A 25,309-nucleotide genomic window follows, 5' to 3' on the forward strand; every position below is an offset into this window, starting at 1 on the left:
GCTCAGGGCTCGTCTTCCTCAGCAAAAAGAGCAGGATTGGCAACAGATGTTAGCTAGGGCTGATCCTCATCAAAAAAAAAAGTTCTTATTTTGAAATTACCTCTAATGGTAGCAAATGTGATGTAATTTGAAGAACCATAAAACCTACTGACTAATCCTACCTAAGAATCTTATTTTTGCTTAATATATATGCTGTCTACTTTGTAACAGAAAGGGGTCAGATAAATTCAGTGTTGATTTCTTTCTCTTAAAATTAGAATCGTGGGGCCAGCCCAGTGGCATAGTGGTTAAGTCCATGTGCTCCACTTTGGCAGCCTGGGGTTCATGGGTTCGGATCCCAGGCGCAGACCTACACACCGTTTGTCAGGTCATGCTGTGGAGGCAACCCACTTACAAAATGGAAGAAGACTGGCACAGATGTTAGCTTAGGGACAATCTTCCTCAAGCAAAAAAGAGGAAGACAGGTGACAGATGTTAGCTCAGGGCCAATCTTCCTCACCAAAAAAATAAAATAAAATTAGAATTGTGATTCAGGCTAGTCCCCTGAATTATCCAGCAGTCATCTATCTGACAAAGGCATTAAGTCGGGTCAACTGTATGCACTATCTTTTTTGACAATGGCCTCAGAGATTAAGCACTTACTTAAAAACACTTTATTTAGTAATCCTGTGGAACTCAGCAACCTGTACATTCACTCATACTCACCACAGGGCTATAGAAAGGAAGAAGATTTTGAAATGCACAGGAACACTTCTGTTTGCTTAACTGGCCCTCCTTTAGTCCCTGAGCTACAGTCTCCTGAAACAGACACAAAAAACCATTTAATGTCAAAAAAGGAAAACTTCTAAAGCTTTATCTGGTAAATAAATACAAATGAGTATCTACAATTCCTACTGATCCTACAGGCATTTCAAATGTCCCAAACTGAACCCAGCATCGTTCCTCCTCCTGTCACCCAAACACGCGCTCCACTAGTCCTTACTTTAGGGAAGGGCACGAGCACCCACCCGCCCTGCTGCACAAACAGAAACTCGGGACACAGCCAGGACCTTCCTCCTCTGCGGCTGACCCCGCCGAGGTGCTTAATCTACTCTCCTCAATCTCACTCATCCCACCCCTCCTCTCCATCCACACTTCCACTGTTTCGGCTCTTATTATTTTTCAGATTATTCTTGAAGATTACCAACCACCAGAGCCTGCTGGCTGGTCTCTGGGCCTCCAGCCTCAGTGCTCTCTAATCCTCTCCATTGCTTCTGGAGTAATCTTCCTAATCAGATCATATCACTTGATGCTTAAAAAAAATCCTTAGTAGCTCCTCAGTTTCTTCAAGATTAAATCTACCTTCTATTAATTACATCATAGAAGAATTTTCATGACATATCCCTGGTCTGTTCTCAGCCCACCTTCCTCCTATCTTCCTGTCACTTAAAAATAAACAAACATCTATGTCCCTCCCTCCAAAAAAAACAAAAGCAACAGCAAACAATGGGAGAAATTTTTGTAATGAATATGCAAAAGATATATTATTGCCCAAGGAGTTCATGCAAATAATCAAAATAGAGAAAGTCACAAAGCAGGAAACATAATATACAAATATATGGAAAGGTTTCAACCTCCATATAACAGAAAACATAAATCAAAATAAAGCACAATTTATCACCTGTTGAACTTTACTTGATATAAAAATTATAATACCCATAAGGATCAAGTAAAACTAACATGTTACATACTTTGTTAAAAAAACATTTTGGCAATATGTAGCCATTACGCCTCAGTCATCTTCACTTTTATAATGTCAAACCTTATAATCTAACTTCTGAAAATCTATGCTAAGGTAACGACTCCAAATCTGGAAAAAGAAAGCACGACAATTCACAAAAAACCAAATCAGCAGAATAACAGAAACTTGTTTCAAAAACTATTCTTCTTGAAAAAATTCAATGAATGTGTTCTTCATAGTTATATTGATAAATGTATTTTTTTTGTAAAATACATGGATAGAAAGTATGCCCAAAGGAAGAATATGCTAATTATCCCGAACATATTCAGGAAGAATATTCCTTAAAACAAGTTTGCAGTCAATTTTGAAAATTGATTTTTGGGCAAATTGGGTATAAAACTGGCTCTCAGTGAGAAGTCTTTCAGCGAATTAGAGTCAGGAAAAGTGCTTATAATATAATGTTAAGTGAAAAGAGCAGTCTATAAAAATTGTGTATACTGGGTTATAAGTACATGAAAAATACACATATAAATACACCAAACCACATCAGTTGCTGGTTTAAGATTATAAACTTATGGTGCTAAGTTTTTTCTTTCTCTATTTCCCTAAATTTATGTAATATAGTTATACTACTTTTGTATTTTAAAAAACAATAGTAATAAAGTTTGGAGCATTAAGCAATTCACACTTTCTTTTCCTGAAGAAATTATCAATGCTTCTTCCTTACCTTTGTTAAGACCTGAAAAATAATAGAAAGAAATTCACACGAAATATCCTTTAAGATTTTCAAGTGGAAATCATCTTGGGTTAAATCAGACTTTTTAGTTTCTCCTGTGCGAGACTCTGCCGAGTCCTCTGGCTTCTTCTGACAATGTTCTGTATTTTGCAGGACACGAATCAGGCTGTCAATTAGAGGAAGATCTAGTGTACAAAGAAACCAAGAGGCACGGAATTAGCCAGTTAAATTTGGTCTTTCACTCATTCATTCATTTGCACTGAACGCCTACTAGTGCTGGACACTGCATCCTATAGATACAGCGGTAAACAAGACCGTCAAGGCCACAGCCTTCCAGAGGCTTCCATTTGTACACTCTTAAATAAGCTAATGAATAAAACGGATCATTTCAGATTTTGCTAAGTTCTATGAAGGAAATTAAAGGGGACTCTAATAAAGCAGCCGGCAGGGGAGGCTCTCTGAAGAGGTGACAGTGATTCGAGAACTAAAGGGTAAGAAGCATCAATGTGAAGAGCCCAGGAAAACATTTCAGGCAGAGGGAACAAATGCAAAAGTGCCACACAGGCAACGTCAGGGAAGGTCTGAAGAAGAGACAGAGGGCCAGCGCGGCTCACGCCAAGTGGGCAGGGGCAGGAGGCACACGAGGAGGTCAGAGTCGGACAGGAGTCCCACCGTGCAGGGCCTTGGAGGCCACAGAGAGAAAAGATTTAAACTTTAAACTGGATCATAAAAATCTTAAACGAAGCTTTTAAATTGTATGTTTTATTAAGTTAGCTTCAAAAATAGTATGATTTCTTAAAAGACTGAACAGTCATTTTAATTAACCTATAATAAAAATCGAACGTAAAAAATAAAACTACAACTCAGACTCAAACTATATGCTATAGCATGAACATGATTCAATCACTGATTCTAACCCTACCATTTCTGCTTAATAGTTACAAATCCAGGAAAAAGTTTTCTTTAGCATTGAATCAATATCTTAATTTAAAAAAATCTAACTTCACTTCCAAACTTAGGTCATTTACAATACATGGAAACAACATTTAAAAAACTAGCAACCAGGGAAGTTGTATTCCTTACTTCTCAACTCAATGTCACCTCTTTAAGCACCTCCCCTGCCTGGCGGTTTTATTATACTCCCTTTGGCTTTACTCCTCCTCTCGCACTTGTGTTGTCACCAGCCCTCGACTCTGACAGTGAGTCCTTCATCCGTGATTTCCCTGCAGGTCGCATCAATCTATGCCACACCAGGCTCCCTTCGCCCTCCCTCACCCCCAGCCCTAACTCTACAAAGCCCCTGTTCAAGGCTCAAGGCAGGATAAGGAAGTGAGTGTTAATTAGTGGCTTAGAGTCAAAGGAGTGCCTTTAATCCTTACTCTCTCACCCAATCATAAAAATCATACATAAAGTTTTGGGAAGTGAGGGAAGGATAAAGAACACTGAGTCACATAACATCAAGAAAGATGTGCTTCTTCCAGACAGAGAAAGACGAACTCTGTATGACTCCACTCATAGGTGGTAGTTAACATATAGACAAGGAGAACTGATCGGTGGTTACCAGGGGAAAGGGGGGGTGGGGGAGGGCACTAAGGGTGAAGTGGTGTACCTACAACATAACTAATAATGATGTACAACTGTAATTTCACAAGGTTGTTAACTATCATAATCTTAATAAAAAAAAGAAAGATGCACTTCTAATATTCCAAATAAAAACTCTCTATATGATTTCAACAGAAAGCGCATATATACAAGGAAGTTAGAAAGAGCATCGGGCTCAAGGTCAACATTTCTCCCCTCTTCCTTTTAGAAATCACCAAAGAAACAAAGAGAATAAGCAACAAAACCCAGATTCCAGTTTGGATAAACTAAGAGACAGCTGAAACCTTAAACACAAGGCAAGTGGAAATAATGTCAAAGGCAGTGTAAATCAAGCGGGGGGGCATGAAGAAGTGATGAGAGGACGCCTGAGGCTGCAGGTCTCACAAGGGTCAGAAAAGTCCGCTTTTCTAAGGTTAAGCACATTCCTCTGAGGCACAAATCTAGAATCCCTTGTTTGCAACAGCGGGAATGGAGTGTGCAAGACAGCCGGTGCTTCCTTAGGGTTCTAAGAAACAGAGGAAGAGGGGGAAATGAGTAATTCCACAGACAAGCCACATAGACAGGAAGCAAATGCCAACGGGAAAGGTGAGTCTTTACCATGGCTACCTTGTACCTGGGAAAAAGAGCCAGGAGACTCAGAGACCCAACTCCCGTTAGCCTAGAACACAGCTTCAGCCATTCTCCTACATGAGCTTCCTGGAAAGAGTTAATCCAGGAAAAGCCCAATTCATTCAAAGATGAGTACGCACAAAGAAACCAGCATAGGAGCAACACAAAGACACTAAAAGAAAAAAGAAAGAAAGGAACAAGAAAAACAAACGACAGACAAATAATACTCATCAAAAGAAGTTGATATGAAGCTTATAGTGTTAAGATAATATTTGGCCATGAGCTTTAATACAACATGTAATTAAACACAAAACAGAGATGAAAGAGCTCAGACTAAAGAACGAATGATGACAGGAGAGAAAACCTGAGCAGGTAGAACTCAAGGCAGAAGTTAAAAGAAGAAATTAAAGCCACCACAGAAAGGAAGGCAAAGCTGACAGGTGCACAAAGGAGAGTGGATGCTGCTGAGAAGACAGCCCAGGCATGGAGGCGGTAAAGGACAGCAAAACAAAGGGAATGAAACAAGAAGTTCCCTTAAGTGGAGAAAATAACAGTTATGGAAGACAGGAAAGGTGATCTGACATAAAATTGTAACTCTCAAAGAAGAAACTCAAAAGGATGGAACAGAACAAATATTTTAAAATGTAATTCGAGAATGCCACCTTCAAGTGTTGAATTTGTAGTTTGAAAGCACCAGGGGAAAGGGGATAAGAAATTGCCAACACTGAGATATATCCTTTAAGTTATTAGATTTTAAGAATTAAAAAAAAAATTGGGGTGTAGTTATAATTATATTTTGAGAGCAGTTATAATTATAAAGGTAATTCCTAGACCAAAAATACACATCTTTCTAATGTTAGAACTCCACACAGAAACAAAACAAATAAGCCATATGCTGTTTATTTAACTATAAATATACATAATGGAAAATATACCACGACAGCATTCAGAGCAAACATAAATACCACATCAATACATTTAAATGAGTCAAAATCATCTATTGAACAAAAATTAAAACCCCTACAACAGAGTATTTAGAAAGGTTGAAAAGACAAAGATCGGCAGAGGTATTAGTGGCAAATGCAAACAGAAGGAAAACAGGGTGTGAAGTTTTCGGCTGATATACAGGATTCAGGCCAAAAAAGCATGAAAGGAGACCAAGATGGGCAATTTATAATGAATCTCTATATACCAAATGATGTAATACTCATTAAGCAAACTACAAATGATAAAACGAGAAATAGACAGACATAGTAGTCGTAAAAGATATCAATTTTCCTCTCATCCTACATTAAATCAAGACACAAGAAAGCACTAAGGCTACAGAAGAGCTCGTCAGCATGACAACTGACAGCTCCAACATTTATATTCCAGCTCAGGCCTTCCCCTCAGCTTCAGATCAGAATCTCCTGCTTGGCACCTCCACTTGCACATCAAAAAGACATCTCGAACATACGTAAAACCAGTCTTTCATACAGCCACATGCAAAAGAATGAAAGTAGGCCATTATCTTTTGCCATACAGAAAAGTTAACTCAAAAGGGATCAAAGACTTGAAAGTAAGAAGTGAAACTATATAACTCCTAGAAGAAAATATAGGCAGTACACTCATCGGTCTTAGAAGGATCTTTCTGAATACCATGCCTACTTGGGCAAGCGAAACAAAAGAAAAAATAAACAAATGGGACTTCGTCAGACTAAAGAGCTTATGCAAGGCAAAGGAACCCAAGAACAAAACAAAAAGACAATCCACCAACTGGGAGAAAATATTTGCAAATCATATATCTGACGAAGGGTTAATCTCCAAAATATATAAAGAACTCATATAACTCAACAACAAAAAAAACAAACAATCAAAAAATGGTCAGTGTATGGGCCCAGTGACACAGTGGTTGAATTTGTGCACTCCGCTTCAGTGGCCTGGGGTTTGTCTGTTCAGATCCTAGGTGTGGACCTAGCACCACCTGCAAAGCCACGCTGTGGTGGCATCCCACATAAAACAGAGGAAGATTGGTACAGATGTTAGCTCAGCAACAATCTCCCTCAAGCAAAAAGAGGAGGATTGGCAACAGATATTAGCTCAGGGCCAATCTTCCTCACACACAAAAAATAAAGCCTCATTACAAAATGGCCAGAGGATATGAACAGACATTTTTTCAAAGAAAATATACAGATGGTCAACAGGTACATGAAAAGATATTCAACATCACTAATCATCAGGGAAATGCAAATCAAAACTACAATGAGATATCACTCTACACCCGTTAGAATGGCTACAATTACCAAGACAAAAAAATAACAAATGTTGGAGAGGACGTGAAGGAAAGGGAACCCTCATACCCTGCTGGTGGGAATGCAAACTGGTGCAGCCACTATGGAAAACAGTATGGAGATTTCTCAAAAAATTAAAAATAGAAATACCATATGATCCAGCTATCCCACTACTGGGTATTTATCCAAAGAACTTGAAGTCAACAATTCAAAGAGACTTACGCCCCCCTATGCTCACTGCAGTATGATTCACTATAGCCAAGACAGGGAAGCAACCCAAGTGCCCATCGACTGATGAATGGATAAAGAAGATGTGGTGTATATATATACAATGGAATACTCCTCAGCCATAAAAAAAGACAAAACCATCCCATTTGCAACAACATGGATGGACCTTGAGGGTATCATGTTAAGTGAAATATGCCAGACAGAGAACGACAAACACCATATGATTTCACTCATATGTGGAAGATAAACTACCACATGGACAAAGAAAACAGATTAGCTGTTACCAGAGGGTAAGGGGGTTGGGGGTGGCCATAAAGGATAAAGGGGCACATATATATGGTGATGGACAAATAACAATGGACAACTGAAATTTTCCAACGTTATAAACTATTATGACCTCAATAAAAAGAAATAATAATAAAAAACAACAAGAAAACCCCCAGTCTTTCCTCCTAAAAGTTCTCATCACAAGGAAAAAGCATTTTTTTGTAACTATGTGAGGTGATGGACATTAACTAAACTCACTGTGGTAATCATTTCACAGTATATGTACACCAAATCACTACGCTGTACACCTTAAACTTGCACAGTGCTGTATGTCAATTATATCTCAAACTGAAAGAAAAACAAACAAAAAAAGTCTTTCCCATCTCAGAAAATGGCAACTCTTTTGGACAAAAATGCCAGACATAATTTGACTTTTCTCCTCTCACCCTCCCCATCCTGTCAGCAGATCCTATTGGCACTACCTAAAAATGATCGCAATCTGACTATTTGTTGCACCACCTCCACTGTTACCACCTTGATCCCTGTTGTATCACCTCTTGCGTCAAGTTCACACAGCCTTCCAACTAGCCCCCTGCATTTCTTATCAACATGGCAGCCAGAGGGACCTAGTAATGTCAGCACGTCTGTCCATCCTCTGCTCCAAAGCCCCCACAGCGCCCGATCTCACTCAGAGTAAAAGGCTGACCCGGACCTTCACTCTCCAGCCCCTCTCGCCTGCCTGGCCTGTTTGCTGGAGCCCCCAGCCACACAGGCCTCACTGCCCCTCCTCAGACATTCCAGGCACACTTCCCACTCAGGGTTTGACACCTGCAGCCCCTCTGTCTGGAATGCTCTCCTCCCCACGTAGTCACGGGACTCACTCCATTATTTCCTGTAGGTCTGCACTCAAAGCCACCTTCTCAATGAGGTAACTTATCTACCATAAATGCAGAAAAGACACTTGAAAATATTCAACATTCATTTTTGATTAAAAACTCTAGTAAAATAGGAATAGATTAATATCTCCTTAAATGGTAAAACATAAATAGCTTAAGCTCAAAACAGCATCATGACGAATGGTGTAACTCCAGAATCATTCCTAATAAAGTCAGGAACAAGGTAAGGACGTTTTACCACCATTATTATTTAACACCAGAGGTATAAGGCAATCCATTAGATAAGAGAAAGAAATCAGAGGGAGAAAAGTGATAAAACATATCTAACTTAAACCCAAAGCATTATCAGATAAAGCCCAAGATAATCACTGGAACAACTACTAAAAACAGTAAGAGAATTCAGTAAGGTTACTAGATGCAAAATATACAGAAATCAATAGCCTTCACATATTCCAAGAGCAATAATCAATGGAAGAAAAGACGTCACAGACAACAGCAATACAAAACAAAATATCTAGGAATAAACCTAGTCAGAAATACGCAAGATCTACATGAAGAAAATCTTAGAACATTCTTGAGGACACAAAGTAAGACTTGAAAAAATGCGGAAGCACACCATCATCTTGGATACGCTATAAATTTAAGATGATCTCAATAAAAATATCAGGAAGAGTTTCTGTTTTTCTAACTTGTCAATCTAATTCAGTGTTAGACAAGAATAATACTCAAAAACATTCTGAAAAATTAGAATGAAGGAGGACTAGCCCCACTAAGCATTAAAATATAAAGCTTTAATAACTAAAACACTATGGGTACTGATACACGAGTAGAGCAATGGAACTGAACAAAATGTACAGGGAAATTTAAAACACAGTGATGATGAAATTTCACACTAGTGTGGATAAACTGGTTTATTCACAAACAACTGGGTAGCCCTTGGGAAGAAAGTTGAAATAATACCTCACATGTAACACCAGAAAAATTCCAGATGGGTCATGGATTTAATTGTAGTCGTAAAAGTCATTCTGTCAAAGACCACTTGTTTACATAGGAAAATATTCATGTCATACTTCTAAATGAAAAACGTTGCCCAAAAAGCAGGACTGAAAATATATATGCATGTGAATGTACGGATGGTGGGGTAACAAGCACTATGCTTCCCTTTATAAATTTTATAAATTTTTTGTACAGTGTACGCAGTATTTTTGTAATCAGGGGCATAAAAGCACTAAAAAACAAAAAAAGGGGAGTTAAAACCTAAATGAAGAGCAGACACAAGCCCGGGGTTTAAAAATCTCATAGACTAGACTAAACAACACGCTTCTCAACAAACAATGGATCATTGAAGAAATTAAAGAAGAAATCAAATTTTATCTGGAGACTAATGAAAATGAGAACACGACATACCAAATCATTTGGGATGCAGCAAAAGCAGTCCTAAGAGGGAAATTCATCGCAATACAGGCTCACCTCACTAAACAAGAAAAAGCTCACATAAGCAACCTCAAACGACACCTAACAGAACTAGAAAAAGAAGAACAAACAAAGCCCAGAGTCAGTAGAAGGAGGGAAATAATAAAAATAAGAGCAGAAATAAACGATATTGAAACAAAAAAGACAATAGAAAGGATCAATGAAACAAAGAGTTGGTTCTTCGAAAGAATTAACAAAATTGACAAACCCCTAGCCAGACTCACCAAGAAAAAAAGAGAGAAATCGCAAATTAATAAAATCAGGAATGACAGAGGAGAAATCACAACAGATACCAATGAAATACAAGAGATCATAAGAGAATACTATGAAAAACTATATGCCAACAAATTGAACAACCTGGAAGAAATGGACAAATTCCTAGACTCCTACAATCTCCCCAAACTGAATCAGGAAGAAATGGAGAATCTGAATAGACCAATCACAAGTAAGGAAATAGAAACGGTAATCAAAAACCTCCCCAAAAACAAGAGTCCAGGACCAGACGGCTTCTCTGGAGAATTCTACCAAACATTCAAAGAAGACTTAATACCTATTCTCCTCAAACTGTTCCAGAAAATTGAGAAAGATGGAGAACTCCCTAACACATTCTATGAAGCCAACATCACTCTGATCCCCAAACCTGACAAGGACAACACAAAGAAGGAGAACTACAGGCCAATATCACTAATGAACATAGATGCAAAAATCCTCAACAAAATTTTGGCAAACCGATTACAGCAATACATCAAAAAGATTATACACCATGATCAAGTGGGATTTATACCAGGGACACAGGGATGGTTCAACATCCGCAAGTCAATCAATGTGATACACTACATCAACAAAATGAAAAACAAAAACCACATGATCATCTCAATAGATGCAGAGAAAGCATTCGACAAGATCCAACACCCATTTATGATAAAGACCCTCAGTAAAATGGGTATAGAAGGAAAGTACCTCAACATAATAAAGGCCATATATGATAGACCCACAGCAAACATCATACTCAACGGACAAAAGCTGAAAGCCATCCCTCTGAGGACAGGAACAAGACAAAGGTGCCCACTTTCACCACTCCTATTCAACATAGTACTGGAGGTGCTGGCCAGAGCAATTCGGCAGGAAAAAGAAATAAAAGGAATCCAAATAGGTAACGAAGAAGTAAAACTCTCGTTGTTTGCAGACGACATGATCTTATACATAGAAAACCCCAAAGAATCCACAGAAAAACTATTAGAAATAATCAACAACTACAGCAAAGTAGCAGGGTATAAAATTAACGTGCATAAATCAGTAGCATTTCTATACACTAACAATAAACTAACAGAAAAAGAACTCAAGAACTCTATCCCATTCACAATCGAAACGAAAAGAATAAAATACCTTGGGATAAACTTAACCAAGGAAGTGAAGGATCTATACAATGAAAACTACAAGACTTTCTTGAAAGAAATTGACGATGACATAAAGAGATGGAAAGACATTCCTTGCACATGGATTGGAAGAATAAACATAGTTAAAATGTCCATACTACCTAAAGCAATATACAGATTCAATGCTATCCCAATCAGAATCCCAAGAACATTCTTCACAGAAATTGAACAAACAATCCTAAAATTCATATGGGGCAACAAAAGACCACGAATTGCTAAAGCAATCCTGAGCAAGAAAAACAAAGCCGGCGGAATCACAATCCCCGATTTCAAAACATACTACAAAGCTACAGTGATCAAAACAGCATGGTACTGGTACAAAAACAGGTCCACAGATCAATGGAACAGAATTGAAAGCCCAGAGATAAAACCACACATCTATGGACAGCTAATCTTCGACAAAGGAGCAGAGGGCCTACAATGGAGAAAAGAAAGTCTCTTCAACAAATGGTGCTGGGAAAACTGGTCAGCCACATGCAAAAGATTGAAAATCGACCATTCTTTTTCACCACACACCAAAATAAACTCAAAATGGATCAAAGACCTAAAGATTAGGCCTGAGACAATAAGTCTTTTGGAAGAGAATATAGGCAGTACACTCTTTGACATCAGTTTCAAAAGAATCTTTTCGGACACTGTAACTCCTCAGTTGAGGGAAACAATAGAAAGAATAAACAAATGGGACTTCATCAGACTAAAGAGCTTCTTCAAGGCAAGGGAAAACAGAATTGAAACAAAAAAACAGCTCACTAATTGGGAAAAAATATTTACAAGCCACTTATCCGACAAAGGGTTAATCTCCATAATATACAAAGAACTCACACGGCTTAACAACAAAAAAACAAACAACCCGATCAAAAAATGGGCAGAGGACATGAACAGACATTTCTCAAAAGAAGATATGAATATGGCCAATAGACACATGAAAAGATGTTCATCATCGCTAATCATCAGGGAAATGCAAATCAAAACTACACTAAGATATCACCTTACCCCCGTTAGATTGGCAAAAACATCCAAAACCAAGAACGACAAATGTTGGAGAGGTTGTGGAGAAAGAGGAACCCTCATACACTGTTGGTGGGAATGCAAACTGGTACAGCCACTATGGAAAACAGTATGGAGATTTCTCAAAAAGTTAAAAATAGAAATACCCTATGACCCAGCCATCCCATTACTGGGTATCTATCCTAAGAACCTGATATCAGATATCTCAAGAGTCCGTTGCACCCCTATGTTCATCGCAGCATTATTTACAATAGCCAAGACGTGGAACCAGCCTACATGCCCAGAAACTGATGATTGGATAAAGAAGATGTGGTATATATACACAATGGAATACTACTCAGCCATAAAAAAAGACGAAATTGGCCCATTCACAACAACGTGGATGGACCTCGAGGGCATTATGTTAAGCGAAATAAGTCAGTCAGAGAAAGACGAACTCTATATGACTCCACTCATAGGTGGAAATTAGTATATTGAGAAGGAGATCTGATCGGTGGTTACCAGGGAAAAGGGGGGGTGGGGGGAGGGTACGGAGGGGGAAGTGGTGTACCCACAATATGACTAACAAAAATGTACAACTGAAATCTCAAAAGGTTGTAATCTATCATAACATTAATAAAAAAATAAATAAATAAATAAAAAAAAAAAAAAAAAAAAAAAAAAAAATCTCATAGACTAGAACTTCATTCAGTGAACTAAATGATACTTGCCTTTTTCTATCTTTAGATACTCCTGTTCAGCCTGCGAAGCATAGATGGCAGACAACACTGAAAAAATAGAGGCTAGCACTGTTTTCTGTTCTTGAAGGATGATGGGGGGATCATCAGACTGGCAGAATTCATGGCAGACCAGGTCAAAAAGTAAATTCCAAGTGTCTTTTCCAGTATCAGGACACTGTACTTAATAAAGACGATAAAGAAAAGTAGTAATTTAAAAAAACAGAAAACAATTAAATGAGTAACCATAGTTCTTCCCCATGAAGCATCTTACCAATTGCCTGGATTCCATCATCCACTGTGGTGAGCAGCTGTAAGATGTGCATGTAAACATCGAGCCCTTCTGGATTTTCAGAACTAAATACAAAAAGCAAAAGCACTGAATCAACAACTTTACTGTCTATGGGACTGCAATCCTTCATTCATTCAACAAATATTTATCGCTCTACTAGTCACTGCCCTAGGCGCTGGGGATGAAACAGGGAATAGGAGAAAGTCTCTGTGCTCACGGGAGCTTACATTCTAATCAAGAAATCAGTCAAACAACAAACAAATATTACAGAATATAATCAACACACAGGACAAGAGAGAAAAATTCTTTTTGGCCCTGTCCCACAAAAGCGACAGTGCAGAAACCTGGTAGGTGATACTCCATCATTCTCATTTACTTGAATAATCAGGACAAAAAATGCTAAAACTGTCATAGAGTGAATGACAGGCCCAGTGCACCAAGCATCAACAATAATGATATTCCTAAAACTTCACAGGATTATCCTGGCTCCCTAGCTGAGAATACTAAAACCATATTAGTATAATTTTTGTGATCAACAGTTTGGATTCCTAGAAACTCAGTCTTAGTTCTTCAGCCAAACAATTAAGTGAAAAAATAGTGAACAATTAAAAAGATGGTTCAGCAAATATTTAAGTACCTACTGTTTTCAGGCACTATGTTAGGGGCTGGGAAAACAGAGACGTACAAGACACTGCCCTACCTTCATGAAGTTTATGGTCTAAAAGGAAAGAAGATAATTAAAGGGGTGATTACAATAAAGTGCTAGGAATGTAACACTAGAGGAAGTCCAAGGTGCCAGAGGACCGCACAGCAAGCAGACAAGTTAGTCTGGAGAGCCAGGAAAGGCGTCCTAAGAGAAACGATGTTTACACAGAAACGTGAAGTGGCAAAGAAATGTTTAGGGTAGAGGAGACACAGAATGCAAAGCCTTAGAGGAGAGACAGCTTGGTTCAGCTGAAGAAATGAGAGAAATTTCACACGGTTGAAACACAGAGCACAAGCAGTAGGAGTGGAGAGGTCCTGTGCAGGACCTTCTAAGCCATGTTTTTAAAAAATATGGACCGAGGACTCAGGAAGACAACTGAAGAGTTTGAAGCATGAAAGCGAGAAGATGAGCATGTGCTCTGGAAAGATGGCTCTACAGTGAGGCTTGGAAAGAGCAAGCCTGGAGACAGGGATCGCAGGTGAGAGAATGTTGCTGTTGTCTAGCCGAGAGACGGAGGCCTGGTGATGGCATTGGTGGGATCCCAGAGATGGCCCGGAGGCAGGCCTGAGGGTGCCTGGCCAGGGGAAAGAGTGGGACGGGGCAATGTCAGTAATGACTACCACGCTGCTTCCACATCATCCAGAAGGGATAACGACTACATCACTCGCTGAGATTGACAGCACTGAGAAGCAGGTTTGGAGGAAAGACGATGAGTTTAATCCTCACTTGGGTAAAGGACCTAAAATTAACAGGGTTTAATGTGGATTATTAAGCACTAAGAGTGCACAACTGACCATTAAGCAGATCAGTTCATAAATTAACCTTCTAGTGACTAGCAATAAACAGTTCCAACGACCTACAAGACCTCGTAATCACTCCTGGCAAGACATCAGAGCCCAAAATCACTTATCCAAGACTGGCATATATATACACAAGGAACAAGAAAACAAACGATGTCTGACATTAACTGAAGAAGTTGTTAAACATTCAATGGAAAATAAAACACAAGAATACTTTTCTATTTGATTTAAGTTACACAAAATTGCAGATTTTAAGGCAGTAATCATAATTAATACTGAAAAATAGCCTATACCTATGTAATATTAGAACAGGTACTTTGTAACCATTACAATTCTTGCAAAGAGCCAATATGTTGTTACCACAAATATTAGCAGTGAACCAAACCTGACAAAGATCAGCTGTGTGCTAGTCATCCTGCTGAAAGGAAACGAAAACTTTCATCCAAGGATATTTCTGGCTACTGGATTTGCCTAGAACATTTTACACCAAAGAGCTCGCCTACCGTACTTGTTTAGCAGCTTCAAGTACACAGGGCACAATTCTAAACGCTGGCTGCTCTTCAGACTCTTCCTGGGGTTGGTCCAGAGGCTGAACAGCCCCATTTCTAATCCACTCCAGCATTAGCTTTTCATCCAAATCGAAAAGCTTGTCCACAACCTCCCCGACCTTCACCAGCAAGTCAACTGCAGAGAATAAAACAGATACTGAAATGAGAAACAAAATTTTAAAAGCAGATGGTTAATCAAAATTCCTAAAGCTATTCCAAGAAAGCCAAATCTCGCCAAAGGATTACTCATTCCAGGGGAGATTTATTTACCTCCTTTGTTTAAATTTGCTTGTCTTCCTTCATTTTTAAATGGGGGATTTTTAAGTGGAGTTTAAGAAGAAATTTTATATCTTGAATTGAAATACTTTCTCACCTCACACTTAGCGTTTTTTTAAATGACCTCTAGAAATAGTTACATGGTTTCCTAATAATTAAATACAATCAAAAAAACTTTTCTTAGATTACACTGTGCCTTACCATTTGTTGAACTTGACATAATGAAGCAGATGCTATCATAAATAGCTGGATGTTCTCGAATTCTTTCAACCCAGACACTGGCCACTTCTGTCTGGGAAAGGCAAGTAAGCAACAACCTGCACGATAAATGTGGGCTTACTATCTTTATATCAAAACCAGTAAAGGAAATTCAAGAATGAAGAATTAACTCCATCGTCCTAGAATCTCTTACGAGCGAGTATACAGAATCCTTTTTTTTTTTTGAGGAAGATTAGCCCTGAGCTAACATCTGCCAATCCTCCTCTTTTTGCTGAGGAAGACTGGTCCTGAGCTAACATCCATGCCTCTCTTCCTCTATTTTATGTGGGATGCCTACCACAGCATGGCTTGCCAAGTGGTGCCATGTTCACACCTGGGATTCGAACCAGCGAACCCTGGGATGCCGAAGCAGAACGTGCGCACTTAACCGCTGCGCCACCAGGCCTTCCCCTACAGAATCCATAAAAAGAGGAATGCATACCTGCTTGTTTCCAGCAAAGTAGGAGGGTCTGAATCATACAAACAATGCAATAATACCTGTCTACAAAAATAAAAAAGTTAACACAATACACCTCACTTCTCTCATTTCAAATACCAAGGTAGAGTTTTCATTTAATTTTGTGAACACTTTCACTGTGAAATACAGCATATATACAGAAAAGCTTATAAGCTACAAATCTATACTTAGCGACTAATCATAAAGCAAACATTTATGTTTCAAAGGAAGGGGACAGTGCTGCCCCCTCCAGCCCGTGTGCCCGTTCCAATCACAGTCCTCTTTCCCACTTAGCAGTGACCACCATCCTAACTTTCCCAGGATCATTTCTTTGCTCTACTCTATAGTTTTATTATTCTATATATTTTGGTTTTGAACCTTATATGAAAGGAATTATATTCTACATACTCTTTCGAGCCTTAGTTCTTTTGCTCAACACCACATCTTTAAGATCTACCCACGTTGTTCCTGTAGCTACTGTTCTTTGATTCACTGCTGCAGAACATTCCATTGTATGAAGAGAACACAATTCATTTTTCCAGCCTACTACTGATGGACATCTGGGTTGATTCCAATTTGGGGCTATTTCAAACAAGGCTCCTGTAAGACTTTTTGTCCAAGTATCCTGATGGACACATGCAGCTTCTCTGACCATATACCTATGAGTGGCATGGCTTGGTCACAGCATATTCGTATCTTCCAAGTCGACTAGATAATGCCCAACTGTTCTAAAGTGGTTGAACACATTTACGTCCCATCAGCAATGTAAATTGTTCCATATTAAATTTAAGATAAGCATTTAATTGAATTTACAAAACTTGTTAACATCACTCATTCTCAGGTTTTTGACAGGGTCCACTAGAGACCAAACATAATCCTGATCACTTACTCCATGAATGACTGTGAATTACTGAGGAACAAATACCTTAAACTAGGATCTTAAAGCCCCCCCCAACACCTAGAAAAGGTAATCACCTCTGTTTTAGAGACCCAGGTACTTGAATCCTGCGATAAACCCTCACAGCCCGAGCTGACAATAACCACCCAAAACACTTTTCCTAACCTATTGTGGGCACAAATTTCTTTGAGATTCTGATTGACAGCCATGAACCCTCCACCTAGAAAATGAATACACTCACCAAATTTAGCATGTAATTCCAGGGTGTTCTCAGACCTCTTAAAGTAACTACCAGGGTTTCCACCATTAAAATACCCTCTGCCTAAAACTTCCCTGTGCGTAGACGAGAACTAGCCTTCAAGCAGAAGCACAAAAGCCTTTGAATCCCAGCGGCAGCCCTGTATCTTCCAGTCTGTGGGCAAGTCTCTCCCCTGATCTAAGTCAGCGTTCTCAGGGTGACCCTGCTCAGAAAGCCTAGTCTCTCCAGACTCTAGCTCTCTGAGTCCTTGGATTCCCCGAGCCTAAACTGTTCTGGACTGTGCTCAGTGCCCCATCTCCAAGCTTTGCCCACTGGTTCTTATCTTATCTGGCTTACCACCTGCTGATGATTTATGTCCCTTTGCTACTGATAAAGGAAACAGGCCTAAAACCCAAATCATGTCCATAAATAGCATGGAAGCCCTTACTACTATCAATACACAATGACATTCCTGGAGTGTTCATCAGGAGCAAGGAAGTACTACATTTTGTAATATTTTCCTCTCTCTCCTATGTATTAGGATTTTCTTAGGGATATGAAATTCGAATCTATTTTTAAAAAAACATAATTATTATGTAGTAAAACTTACCCAAGATTTTTATCACTGCTGATAGACACACATATCTCCTGGAAACAGGCCATATTACCTAAAATTCCCACACAGATTTCCTGCCAAATCAAATTTCACAGGTCACAATGGCTCTGAAGTGAAAGACACATATACAAAAAAAAAAAAAAGGAACAACTTAAAAAAAAAAACTTTCACTGAGCCAAGTTTGGGGGGAGAAGGGAAGGGGAGGCAGCATATAGAAATATACTGCCTGCACCCTAACCTTGACACGTTCACAGGATTTGAGAAGGAATGAAAGACACAAGAAAGAGAAGGATCAAAAGCTGGCAGGAGTTATTGAAGAAGAAATCTTATGCATGAACTCAGTCTTAAATGTTTGCTAGGATTCAGACGTGCAAACAAGAAGACAGATACTCAAAGAAGGGGGAAAGTATCAGCAAAGGCAGGAAGGGAATTATGCACATGGCTAACATGGGGCAGGAAAGAAAGCAGGGTCTAAGCACACAGCAGGGCAACAGCAGGAGATAAACACAGCAGGGAAAAAGGATCAGGACTAAGGGCCCTGAATGCCATGTTGAAGAGCTTAGACTTAATCTAGGTTTCCTGGAGCCATGAATGTTCTCAGGGAGGGGGGACAACATGCTGAAATGACACTCTAGGATGATTATTCTGGTAGCAAAATGCATAGTGCAAGATAGTGAAAAACTTTAAAAGAAGTTAATAACCTCAGTAACAACAGCCAACGTTATTTAGCACTTACCCTGTCCAGGCACTACTCTAGGCACCATATAAGAACGTAGGAGGTACGCACTACTTTTATCCCCCTTTTCCAGATGAGGAAACTGTAGCAGAGAGAAGTCAAGCAACTTATCCCAAGATCTCCAACTAGGAAACAGCAGAGCTCCAGAGCCTGGGCACTTAACCCCCATGCCACACTGCATCTCAAGTATCAAGGTGCAAGAAGACGAGGGTGGTGATGGCAGGCGTGGAAGGGGATAAAGCTGAGAAAGACTCAACGTGAAAGCAAAATAATCTGATGGGAGGCAAAGGGAGAAGGCAGTGGAAAATGACTCTTAGGTTTCAAGTTGCTTCATTTCTCCAGTCGCAGATAATGGTGCCACTGACAGGAAAATTGGAAAAGAAAGTGTAGAAACAGATACAATGAATTCAGTTAAGACAGTGTTTCCAAACATGCTGGAACACAGAAGCACTGGGGGAGCAAGTTAAAAGCACAGATTCCGAGTCCCATCCCAGAGCTACGGAATCAGAAGCTCCAGGGGAGGACCTGGGAAGCTACTGCTTACCAAGCACACTATGTGATTTTTTATGATCAGAAAAGTGTGATAACACTGAGTTAGGACATACAGAATTTTGAACTGGAAAATGCAGCATGCAAACAGAGAATGCCTGAAGAAGGTTGAAGATGTAGTGCCAAAAATCAGAGGGAAGGTCAGAGCTTTGATCCCACAGGCACAGATCTGTAACTTAAAGGTGTAAAGAGTAGACAAGCCCACTAAGAAAATAAATATAAAGAGGACAAGGGATCTGGATCTACACCTTAGAAGGAGTCCACACTCAAGAAAGAAAAAGCCAATGAAAGTGACTGAAGAGATCAGAGACCAGGAGAGTGAGGTGGCAGTGAAGCCACAGGAGCGGAAAGTTTCAATAAAATGTGGGTGGTCAAATGTCAGGAAAAGAATAAAAGAGAGCAGGGGCAGAAAAGAAACATTCATCTCCCTTACAAACTGAAGAGGGAATAATCGAACTTCCAATCAAAGATCAACTTTCTCAGTCTCAGCTGCTCACAGGAATTGCCTGAGAAACTTTCAAAGCTGTCTGGAGCCTCACACTTGGAGATTCTGTTTTAAATGATCTGGGTATAGCCTGACTTAGGATTTTTAAAAGTTCACTAGGGCAAAGCTTCTTAAAATGTGGCCTGGGTCCAGAGCACTAGCATCACCTGGGAACTTGTTAGACATCCTCGATCCTTCCCCAGGCCTACTGGGTCAGAAAGTGTGGGGGTGGGCCCAGGAATCAGTGACTCTGGGACATGCTGAAGGTTGAAGGCCCACGTTCTGGGTGACTCTAACATGTGCCGAGGCCGAGACTCACTGCAGCAGAGCGGCTGCGGCTCACCGACACAGGTAATGATATGACTAATTCCTGAAAGGAGCCATTCCTGACATAAGCTCATTTTCTTTAAGTACTAATCACGAGTCAATACATTTAAGTTAGAAAAATCCATGAGAAATGTTATATAACTGTCAAATCTTTATATTGATATAATGGCCCAAGGAAAAGTGGTTCATCAGGCTCCAACTCGGGTGCAGAATTCTACTCAATAGAATTTTAATTCAACATTCAATTTGAAAAATACGATGTACAATTCTCCACTTTATAATCTTAAAGAGAGAGAGGCATACAGCACAGTGGTTAGTCGTTACACGAAGTGAGACAGGTCTGGGCTCAGATCCCAGATCCATTCTTGTACTTGTGCGACTCTGGACAAATTTCTTAGCCTGAGACAGTTCTTTTATTTATAAAGTGGAGACAAATGCCTACCTCATAGAGTAGTAAAATCGAATACTCAGTAAATAGCAGTTATTCATAATTATAAGCACTTAATAGATATTTACTAATCACCCACAATATGCATGGCACATGGCAACCTCAGTGGCACTGAAGCACAGAACAGATAAAGACTACGTGAGAAGTGCAGATAAGTGTTTTGGGGAGTTTACTGTCAGCAATGGCCACTGAGAGCTTGCTTCTTTGGGAAGACTTAGAAGGAAAGTATCACCGGGAACAACTGCTGTGAATATTGAGAGGGATGGAAGGCAGACAAAGGGAGGCACGGAGATGGCGATGACCACACTAAGCTCCTGAGAGGAGACGCACACGGGCCTGGATAAATTAGAAGGACTTTCTTTATGTTGGAGATTTTATGTTGGAGAAGATGAATTAGATTTAGATTATGGAAAGTTCTGAGCAACAGGCTGAGTTTAGAATGAAAGGTTCTAAGAAATGGAGGATTTTATGAATAACAAAGAGCAATAGACCGAGAAATGGGAGGTCTGGACACTGTTTCTTGTTCCACCACATCTAAGCGATGTAACTTCAGTTGCGCCTATCTGGTTTCCACAACCGTTACATGAAAGTACTGATCTCCTGTCCAGCCCCAATCTAAAATTCTAGGACTCTAATAATTTTAAATAGCACATTACCTAGTACCTGGTGATGTTCAACAAACATCTGCAGACTGATTTGTAGCCAGTAAGAAAATTAAAGTGAGAAAAATAAAATACTATCTGCTATTATTGCTCCAAAGAGGAAGGATTTAGAAATGTACACACTTACTCTTAATCGAGGACATCTGGATTTGGCCAACACTCCCATAAATATGTCAGGAGCTTTAAATTCTTGGAGAAATAAAGCCACATCCTGAAAATAAAAATGATTATTAACTTGGATGCTGAATACTCCTCTTTAAACCCCACAGCTTAGGCAACCATGAAAAAGAAAAAGCAACAATTCCATATACACTTCCTTTCAGGCACGAGAGAAAAAAACCCATAAGGTTAGGAATTGCGTCAAGAGACAAAAGTAAGATTAGAGAGTCTTTGTGGTATCTGGTCCCAAGGCAATGGAACAATTCCACAAAGAAATTAGTCTTAATTGTCATATTCCAAAGGACTGTCCTCCTTTGTCTCCCTTAATGATTATTTATGCCAGAGACCTCAGTGATGAGTGGAGAGCTCAGTTCTCTGGAGGGGCCTCAAGAACTTCCATAAGATTATTCTCATTCAAGCACATTTGCTGATTGCCACGTAGCATGTTAGAAGCTGGGGCTAAGGAAAAAGAGTAAAATTCGCAATTTCTGTCTTCCAAGAGCTTAAAACATGACAGGGGAAAACAGGTGAAAACTCCTACTGGCTCGGTCCCCAAGGGCCCCAAATCAGAACTTGTGTTTTCAAAATCCTCAGTAGAAAAAATTCTGATCATATTGTGACTGTAGCAGCTTCCTGCTCCTTCCTAGACTGTCTGGTCCACAGCACCGAAAGGATAGACCACACAGGGAAACACACCTGGAGTGGACATGTGTTCCAATCTCACCGAGAAATGTGAGCCCCAAAACTACATCAGTTAGCCGGGGAGACCCACGCTGTAAAATATTTAAATAAAACCAAATTTCTGGCTCTCTATTGCCTAGGATTTTTACCAAACTTGAGGTGTATATTTGGGATAATTTAACTTAAAACACAGGCTACATGGTTACATGACAATTCACTTTGAAAGGCCCTTGGGGGCATCTCAAAGAGAGAGGCAGTAATCTTTCAAAGCAGCGGAAACCAAGGTGACCTGCAGGAGACTGCTGATTGGGAGACATACTGTACTTATTAAGAGAGCACGGTCAGAGAAAATATTTTCAAAGATACACTCCAAATGCAAAGTCACAGCAGCAGATGCTCTCCACTCTAAGTGATCAAACTGTTTGTCATGCGGGCAACTCTTTGTAGCATACAGGGATTTATTTAATGACAGTTAATAATTCCTGGAGAAGCACAAGGTGGCCTGACAATATCAACACCAACAATAACAACAGCAATTAACACGTACTGAACAAGCATTACATGTCAGGCATAGTAAAGTGGTTTGCATACTATCTCATCAAATTCTCAAAACAACTCTATAAAGTAGTTATTATTATTAGCCCTATTACACTAATAAACAAACTGAAGTTTTAGAAGGTTAAACAATCTGCCCAAGATTATGCATTCAGTAGAACAGTGCCAGGATCTGACCCCAGATGAGTCTAACTTGAGGCCACGCTCTTAACCACCACACCAGGCGACCTTTCTGGTATTCATTCAGTCATTCATTCTTCACCAAATATTTACTGAAAAACCTAAGTAACAGGTACGGTTTCAGGCTGTAGGGACACATCAGTAAACAAACTATTTAAGGTCTCAGTCCCATGGAGTTTTCATTCTAGAAGGACAAACAATAAACACATAAACAACTAAACTACATAATTTCTAAGTGCTACAAAGAAAATGAACAAGATGATGTGTGCTAGAATCCAAGATAACAAGGTCTACTTTATATATCATCAGAAAAGGTATCTTTGAAGAGGTGACATTAAGCTTTTATGAGAAGAAACTTAGATCAATCAGGGCACACAGAGGCTCAAAACCATCACTGAATAACTAGGAAGGTATTATGCAACAGGGTGAGCATGTTCCATGAGAGCACAGGAGAGAGAGGAACTCTGCCCGGAGTGTCTGGGGAGGCATCATAGAGGAGGTGACATTTAAGCTGGGCTATAAAGATTTTGCCAGCTGGAGGTCATTCCAGGCAGAGAGTGTTCCAGAGAACAGACCATGAACGCATGAAAATGCAGGAAGTATCTGGAAGTCTCTGGTCCTGCTCAAACCTTGAGTGGTAGGAGCTAAGGCTGAGAAGCAGTCTCATTGGAGGGACTTAATGCCAGAGACCTCAGTGATGAGTGGAGAGCTCAGTTCTCTGGAGGGGCCTCAAGAACTTCCATAAGAGGGTGAAGAGGAGGCGAGAACATGACCCTCCTCTCCAGCAACAATATCATTCAAACAGCAGCTCTGTTTATCTACTTTCTATCTGAGGATTTCACACTAAGATTCACCGGAAAAATAATATCTTTCTTTAAAAGAAAAATTCTTTTCAAACCACAGCTTCTCATTAATTGTAGAACAAGTAGAAAGAAGACTTAACCAACTTGATCTGACACTTGTAAGACACTCCACACTTCAGCAACAGGAGAATATACATTCTTTGTAAGTGCCATGGAACATTTACACTGCATTTAAACAATACGTTTAAAAAGATTCAGAGTGTCCAGTGACCACAGTTAGCAGAAAGATATCTGAACAATTTCCAAATACTCAAAACCTAAATGACATACTGCTAGAAAAATCCAAGAAGCAAAGAAAAATTAAGGAAAATTAGAAAGTATACTGAAAAAAATGAAACACAACATACCACAAGTTGTGGGACATGACTAAAGCAATATTTAGGGGAAAAATTATAATGCTAACTGCCTATGTTAAAAAAAGAAGGGTCTCAAATCAATGACCTCAGCTTCTACTTTAAGAAATTAGAAAAAGTAGAGCAAACCAAACCAGAGTAAGCAGAAGAAAGGAAAAATAAAGATCAAAGTGGAAATCAATAAAATCGAAAACAGTAAAGCAATAGAGAAAATCAATGAAACCAAAGGCTGATTCTTTGTGAAGATCAATAAAATTGGTAAACTTCTAGCCAGACTGATGAGGGAAAAAAGGCAAAAGAGACGAATTATCAATATTAGGAACGAGAGAGGCACCATCACTACAGATTCTACAAATACTAAAAGGACAATAATGTAACACTCTGAACAACTTTACACCAACAAATCTGACAACTTAGATGAAATGGATAAATTCCCTCAAAAACACAAACTCCAAGGTAACCTGAATTAGCTCTCTATCTATTAAAAGAATTGAATTTATAGTCTTTCCCACAATATACTAAAAACCACTGAATGGTGAATTTTATGGTAGTGAATTATATCTCAAAAAAGTTATTTTAAAAAAAGTAATAAATACATAAAACTGAAAAACAAACAAAAAAATCTTCCTAAAAAGAAAACTCCAAGCTCCGATGGCTTTTTTGGTAAATCCACCAAATATTTAAGATTGAAATAACATCAACTCCAGACAAACTCTTCCGGAAAAGTGAAGAGGGAAAGCTTCCCAACTCATTCTGTGAGGAGAGAATTACCCTGGTACCAAACCAGACAATGACAAGAAAATGAACATCTCTCATGAACGTAGATGCAAATTTTTTAAAGTAAGATTTTAGCAACTTGAAAATCAATAAACGTAGTTCACCATATTAACAAACTGAAAAGAAAAACCACATGATGATCTCAGTAGACTGAGCAAAAGCATGACAAAATCCAAAACCCATTCTTGATAAAGACTCCTGAGAAACTAGGGACAGAACAGAACTTTCTCAATCTGCAGCTACGTCACACTTGATGGTGGAAGAAGGAATTCTTTCCTTCCACAATCAGGAACACGACAAGGATTTCCCCTCCCATCACCTCTAGTCAACATCACACCGGAGGTTCTGGGCAGAGAAACTGTGCAAGAAAAAGAAATAAAAGGAATTCAGACTGGAAAAGAAGCAGTAAAACCTCTTATTAATAAGTGACATAATTATTTCTGTAGACAATCCAGTGGAATCTACAAAAAAAGGCACTAGAACTT

At 39.3% G+C, this 25,309-nt stretch overlaps 1 protein-coding gene across 2 annotated transcripts in view; it reads right to left on the reverse strand.

The window, feature by feature from the left end:
* Positions 1-25,309, reverse strand: part of SAAL1 (serum amyloid A like 1) — a 59,044-nt gene that overhangs the window by 27,972 nt on the left and 5,763 nt on the right. For both annotated transcript variants that reach the window (XM_070491321.1, XM_070491322.1), the window contains exons 3-11: positions 21,384-21,467; positions 18,045-18,124; positions 16,284-16,343; positions 15,785-15,900; positions 15,263-15,443; positions 13,236-13,318; positions 12,956-13,144; positions 2,448-2,641; positions 706-798 (exon numbers count right to left, since the gene is read on the reverse strand). In XM_070491321.1, the coding sequence (XP_070347422.1) occupies positions 706-798; positions 2,448-2,641; positions 12,956-13,144; positions 13,236-13,318; positions 15,263-15,443; positions 15,785-15,900; positions 16,284-16,343; positions 18,045-18,124; positions 21,384-21,467 (1,080 nt within the window). The remainder of the gene's footprint in view (positions 1-705; positions 799-2,447; positions 2,642-12,955; positions 13,145-13,235; positions 13,319-15,262; positions 15,444-15,784; positions 15,901-16,283; positions 16,344-18,044; positions 18,125-21,383; positions 21,468-25,309) is intronic.

This window comes from Equus asinus, chromosome 20 (genome assembly GCF_041296235.1).
Source record: "Equus asinus isolate D_3611 breed Donkey chromosome 20, EquAss-T2T_v2, whole genome shotgun sequence".
Taxonomy (NCBI): Eukaryota; Metazoa; Chordata; class Mammalia; order Perissodactyla; family Equidae; genus Equus; species Equus asinus.